The sequence below is a fragment of the Liolophura sinensis genome, chromosome 2 (assembly GCF_032854445.1).
Source record: "Liolophura sinensis isolate JHLJ2023 chromosome 2, CUHK_Ljap_v2, whole genome shotgun sequence".
NCBI lineage: Eukaryota > Metazoa > Mollusca > Polyplacophora > Chitonida > Chitonidae > Liolophura > Liolophura sinensis.
Genome location: NC_088296.1, coordinates 3,178,761 through 3,185,278, shown reverse-complemented (window position 1 = coordinate 3,185,278; position 6,518 = coordinate 3,178,761). Strand labels below are relative to the sequence as shown.

The 6,518-nt window shown below is 37.4% G+C and overlaps 1 protein-coding gene across 1 annotated transcript in view; it reads left to right on the top strand.

Annotated features, from left to right (window-relative positions):
* Positions 1-419: 419 nt before the first annotated feature.
* Positions 420-6,518, top strand: part of LOC135463004 (tight junction protein ZO-1-like) — a 102,863-nt gene continuing 96,764 nt past the window's right edge. The window contains exon 1 of the mRNA XM_064740324.1: positions 420-702. Coding sequence (XP_064596394.1) covers positions 420-702 — 283 coding nt within the window. The remainder of the gene's footprint in view (positions 703-6,518) is intronic.

The following is a 6,518-nucleotide window of genomic DNA, read 5'->3' as shown; positions in this document are numbered from 1 at the left end:
TTACGTTTTTGTCTGAGATATAAAAGAAAAACTATGATGGGCGTATATATGCCAAACTTTTGCTGCACTAATAACGCGAGATGGCATGGCGCGTTATATAAAATTATAAACAAACGCACATGTTTTTTTTAAAGGTTCGACAACTGTAATGCAGAAATTCCACACCAGGTGGCGACACTGTTGGCATTCAAACAGGTCAAAGTGAGAACCACCGACGCGTTTCGAAAATTGTACTAAAGTTTGCCAAAAGTCAAAATACATATTTCAGAGTACTGAAAAGAAAACAATACATGGCAAATAATTTTCTCTTGGAAATAAAGGCAACCACTGTGCAGCTATTATAAACTTTTCAACACCTACCATATTTTTTCGGAAATAGAACTTTTCCCTGGCCTTGTCAGGTTCCCTAGAAGTCGAAGATGGCGAGCTCGAAGGGAGCCGTGTCTCGCTTGTTAGTAAAACAACGGGCAAGTCTAATTCGTGACTTGGATGTGGACAGAATTTTACCTCGCTTGGTGAGAAAAGGTGTATTTACCGCTGTAGAAGAGAAAGAGATTTTGTCGCGCGGTGAACAGAGAGCAGAAACTGAATTATTCCTTGACTTTCTTGAGCGCAAAGATGCGACGGCCTTCCGCGAGTTTTGTTCAAGTTTGGAAGATTATCACCCTTCTCTTTTGACCAGATTTTTGCTAGACAACCCTGGTAAGTAGCACTTAAGCTCTTGCGTCCTTTACACTTATCTTGTGTGCTTTTTATATATCTTTTTAATGATGCTTGATTACAGGCATCAGTTCATTATATTTTTGTTCCGATGACCGAAAGATCAAGCACATAGTTTACCAGCTGATTTATTTACTACGAATATTACGGTAATAATACTAGTAGTAGTAACGTCAGTAGCCAGATACTCATGTCGTATTATCTGGTTGAAGTTGCTCAGCAAATAATTGTCATTTAGCTTGGTACATAATTTGACATTGCAAATCAATATGTATGTTTACTTTCGAATCCCCTGTACAGTATTGATGTTGTCAAAAAAATTATAATTAAGTTATTGAAACATGTAATAATTTTATTCTATAGGGCTTAATTATTGTTGAAACTTCAAACATGTTTAAATTCCATTAATCTATAGCTGCAATGTTTCATTAGCCAATGAAGTTGATCCGCTAATGGAGGAGGTGGGGTAGGGCATGTTTAGGGGCTGATTCAGTGACTCTTTCTCGGTGGGTGGGGTGTGGTTGAGGATGTGTTAGTCTGAGGTTGCTGTGACGTTAGGTTTGGCAAAATGTTTGCTTTGAGCAACCTTTTTCTGGTGAAATTAACAAGGTGTCAATAGCAACAGGAAACAGTGTAATGTCTAGGCTTACCATAAGCATTTCTAACTTACCTGAAGTACTGTTCCTCAGTTGTAAGAGTTAGACAGAAACATCCACAAATTTCGTATTGGTTGAAATTACAGTGAAGCATGCTCATCTAATTTCCCAGCATGTGATCAGCACTGCTAACTTTTCCTCTGTCAGTGAGGACAAATTGACTGATCATAGTGAATGTATTGTATACTGTTCCAACATAGTTGTTTAGGTTCTCTGCGTAATTCTTACGACTGTGAGGGATTACCTCAAAGAGAATCTGTTGCCTGGTAACCACAAAGATGCTATCATATACCATCAGCCCCTATTAATGACATGACACAGCCAGTGGCGACATGTAACAATATATACAGGTATGGTTCATAGGGATTCGAACTTAGACATGCATTTTGCCATGGCATTGGGAATGGCTTTTCTGTGACAATCAATTTGATCAGTTACAAGGATTATGGTGATTAGACTTTTGACATGTATGCATTTTGCCATGGCTCTTGGAATGACTTTTCTGTGACAGTCATGTGATCAGTTGCAAGGGTTATGGTGATTGAACCAGAGATGTGTTACACAAAGCAGCCATAGTTCTGAGAAGTTGATTGTCATTATTTGGCAAGACAGAATAAAGAATATATGTTACCTTTATGCATTTAGTTATAAAATTGTCTTGTGCAGATTTGCACACTCCTCACGTCTGGTGTTTCAGTGTCTGGGTTAAATAGAGAAGTCAGAACTACGTTGTGTGTTGCAAACGTTAATATGTGTGCGCATGTGTGGCCGGCTGGCCTTAGATTAAAGTAATCAGTCGTTAAAATACACAGCAATACAATTCCTGTTTATTTTCTGACACCCCCTCACCACACAAATGTTTGTTAGCATAACTGCGGCAGCAAGTTTCTAATTGTTCCTGGTTTGTCAATTTAAAGTACAAATGCGTCTGACCAAGATGTTTGTTGCTTCGAGTCATTCAGTATGATTTAAAGGCGAAAAATACAGAGTCCATTTATAAATCTTGTAAAACAGCATAAAAGTGTGGAAAAAGAAGAATATTTTTATGACGCAGTCATTCTGGGTTCAGTGTGAGGTCATCCATTTTATGTTGAGCTCTTGAAAATGAGTGAATGACCAAACATTTTGATACATGTGGCATAAAATCTTAATTTATGTAGCTTTGCCCAGTTTGCACCCACCATAATAATGCTGGCTGCTGTCAAACACCAATCAAATAAAAAAATAATTGGTTATTTAGTATACAAAAACAAGATCAAACCTTAGTTTTTAAAATTTGTTTATAAATTTATTTGATAAGTGTTTATCACCATACGAAAAAAAAGAACTTTTTTTAAAAATTTTATTTCTCAAATAAAGTGAGGTACGTTTGCTCAGTTTCATGCTCAGGGATCTGCAAGTACATGATGTGGTGATGAGATTTGATTGAATAGCTATGTCGTAATAGATAATTAAGAGATCATCAACATGCATTAAATCTGATCTGACTTTAAACTTTGATAGGTATTTGGATATAACAGTCTTTTAGCCTATATCCTGATGAGTAATTCTAAAGGACTTTCCCAAAATCATACATCTATGGACAAAAATCAGACAAATTTGATCGTGCATTCTGAAATGATTCCTCCTTTAAAAACCTGCTGATATCAGTTTTAGAAGTGTTATAGTTTGAAATCATCTGCCTGCTCATGAACCGTATCAAGTTATATGTATATTGTTTTTTATCAAAAAATCACTTAAGGACTCAATTAAATGAATAAAACCACGATTAACGTGTAAGTTGAACTATAAGTTGATTGCGTAAACTGCATGTCACAAAAGTTAAAAATTGTGGTAGAACTTTCTGTAAAATTTGCCTTCCAGTGAGTCTGTTGTATTGATGTGTCTTGTAACAGGTTGCTGCAGGTTGACTTTGTTTATATGTGTACATATATTAAATGTACTGCACAGTCTTACATATAGGGAGTATGCAACAGGTATTGATATTTTTTATCACTGGATAATTTGATACACCTGTTGTGTGGGGCCATGATTCTGTGGAGGCTTCCTTGGAGGGTGGGGCGAGTTAAATGCCCACAACATGCTGCTAACCTAACCTGTAATGAAACCCATTAGTTGTTGTGAAATAACATTGGACATGTAGCATTGAGAACATATATCATGTACCTTAAATGACTATAAATTTTGTCTGTGACTAACGTGCCCATTTTTCCTGATTCTGAGAGGTCGATTGATTTTTAAAGGGTGTTTTGAGGTTTGCTTGGAACAGGGGATGACATTGTATTGGAAAATTGTAAATTTCTGCACCAGAAATCATATTTTGTGACATTTATTTGCCTCTGAAAATGCACTTGTGTGGGCACATTTTGTATATTACGCGATTAAAGACTGACGAGGTGTTAAATATGAGTTCATTAGTATACTTTTGTATGAACAAACTGGTGAGTGTAATGCCATTTGTTTATTTATTTATTCATTTATTTCATTGGTGTTTTATGCTGTACTCAAAAATATTTCACCTATACAAGGGCGCCCAGCATTATACTGGGAGGAAATCGGCCTGAGCCCAGGGAAACTCATGACCATCCGCAGGTTGCTGACAGGCCTTCCTACATACAGCGCAACTTTACTATGATATCATTTGATTGTGGGATCTATAACTGGAGTAGTCAGCACATGTACTCTCCATCAAAGCTGGCATTCAGTGATTGTTGTTTACGTTATGAAGTACAGTGTATATGTGAATACCTGTATGAGCTTTTTGGAATGCAAAACTGGTTCAAACAGTGGGACATAAATTCAGACTGCTCTAAACCTGCATATTCTTGAACATACCAGTCCGTGTGTGTTTCACGGATTATGTATATAGCTTTGTTTCCCTGTCAAACACACTTTCCCACACCCATATATAATGCTGAAGAGTTGCGTAAAATTGGAAAAAAATTTGATTGCTACATAAACAGCCAATCAAATAAATTGATGTACATGTACATATATTATTAGTGACATGGTTACTCAGTGATAGGATACGCAAATATATGGTGTCAGTATCGAATAAATTGATGTAGTTATATTATTAGTGACATGCAAATATAGTAATCCTCATATTGGGCTAGATGTCAGTGATAGGATACACAAATATATGGTGTCAGTAATCCTCATATTGGGCGAGGGGTCAGGATTATTGACACCATATGTTTGCGTATCCTATCACTGAATCTCCATGTAACGAATTTATCCTGCAAAGACCCATCAATTGGGAGCAGAAGACTGATGTATAGTCGAATCACTTCAGCCATGTGACCATTGTATTCGCAGTCCAACAAAGGGAGATAACCTACTGAGTAATTTGTTTGATGTGGGATAAAAAAAGTTTATGTGTAGAGATATATTAAATTGCAGAATTAATCTCGTATAATTACGTGTAATTGCACATATATTTTATTATCATAGTTGTTAAATATAGCATATTTAATATATGTAGTATATTTAATGTATGTAGAGATTATTGACTTGCTTGGCTCTGTATGGACGAGTCCTGACCCTCCTGGAAACTCGAGCTGGCGAGCCACTTGTCAGTGCCAGGACAAGTTTTACAAGCCAATAACCTATTTATTATACACCCATTTAACATTTGGAATTAAAAAATAACTTTAAAAGCATAAAAATTGCGGTCACTGGTCTAGAAAAGACGGGTTTTCATTTTGTATTAGTGAAGACCAGAGCTCAAAAGTAGGCAGCGGAATTGAAAGTGATTCTTTCACAGTTACTGTTGGTTTGAATGGTCAGAAAATACAAGGTATACGGCTAAAGGGACAGCTGTCAACAGCTGTCTGCAGCCTGCTATGGTCAGAATATTCGAAGTAGATGGCTACAGCCACAGCTGTAGACAGCTGTCTGCGGCCTGCTATGGTCAGAATATTAAAAGTAGACGGCTACGGTCACAGCTGTAGACAGCTGTCTGCAGCCTGCTACATGTATGCCCTTTTTGAACACCCTGGAAAAGTCCGTGAATTCTTTATTGTTTTATGAAATCTCAGCTGCCCAAAGTCAGACCATGCCGTCTTGTGACAACATTACTTTTCATTGCTCAGTATTAAGCTTGTTGCATTTGGTATGCACCTGTATGTACAGTGGGGGCCTCTGTGGCTCAGTTGGTTAGCTTGCTAGCGCAGCGTAATGACCCAGGAGTCTCTCACCAATGCGGTTGCTGTGAGTTCAAGTACAGCTCATGCTGGCTTTCTCTCCGGCCGTACGTGGGAAGATCTGTCGGCAAACTGCGGATGGTCGTGGGTTTCCCCCTGACTCTGCCCAATTTCCTCTCACCATAATGGTGGCGGCTGTCGTATAAGTGAAATATTCTTGAGTACGGCGTAAAAAACGTGAATCAAATAAATAAATAAAGTATGTACAGTGTATATTGATGAATGCTGCTGAACAGGGGCTATATGCACATGTAAATCACTAACAACATTTTAATTTTAATGTCACCAGGACTGTTGGTATTAAAACTTCATTAACTTTTCTATGTTGATCAGTTAATGAAACAGTTACAGGTGTTTCACATCAGAGTACATGGAAGTTCAATATCTCATTCATCACTTGTGATCAAAGATTTTCATGTAACCAGACATTTAATGTCAAGATGTCTAATGTAACTTTGGATCTTCACTCCTTCTTTCGCAGACCACTCCATATACATCCCAGAATTTCTTCCTTGTGGCTTTATTTGCTAAAAGTGTTCAAAGCCTGTGGATGAATTTTTGAATTTGATTAAAAAAAAAAAAATTGGAAATTTAAGAGGACATGTTCATTTGATTTCATCCTCATTTTCAAAGGCACTCCTAGTCCCTGAATGTGACACTGATAGGCTACCTCCATCAGACTCAGACTACTCATACCACAAGTGGTAGAGTTATGGCCCGCCCTTATAAGTGTGAGTTCTCAGGTTCAATCCCAAGTCTGGGCATACTGATATGGACAGTGTGTACAGCCACATAGACGTGGTTTTTTGTTTTCATGATATTCTAGATGCACTTCATAGTGACCTTACGTTCACTACTTTAATGAGAAACAAAACAGCCTCAAAATACAATACATTTGTACAGTTTTATTTGTGTATATTTGTATGTCCCAGAAATG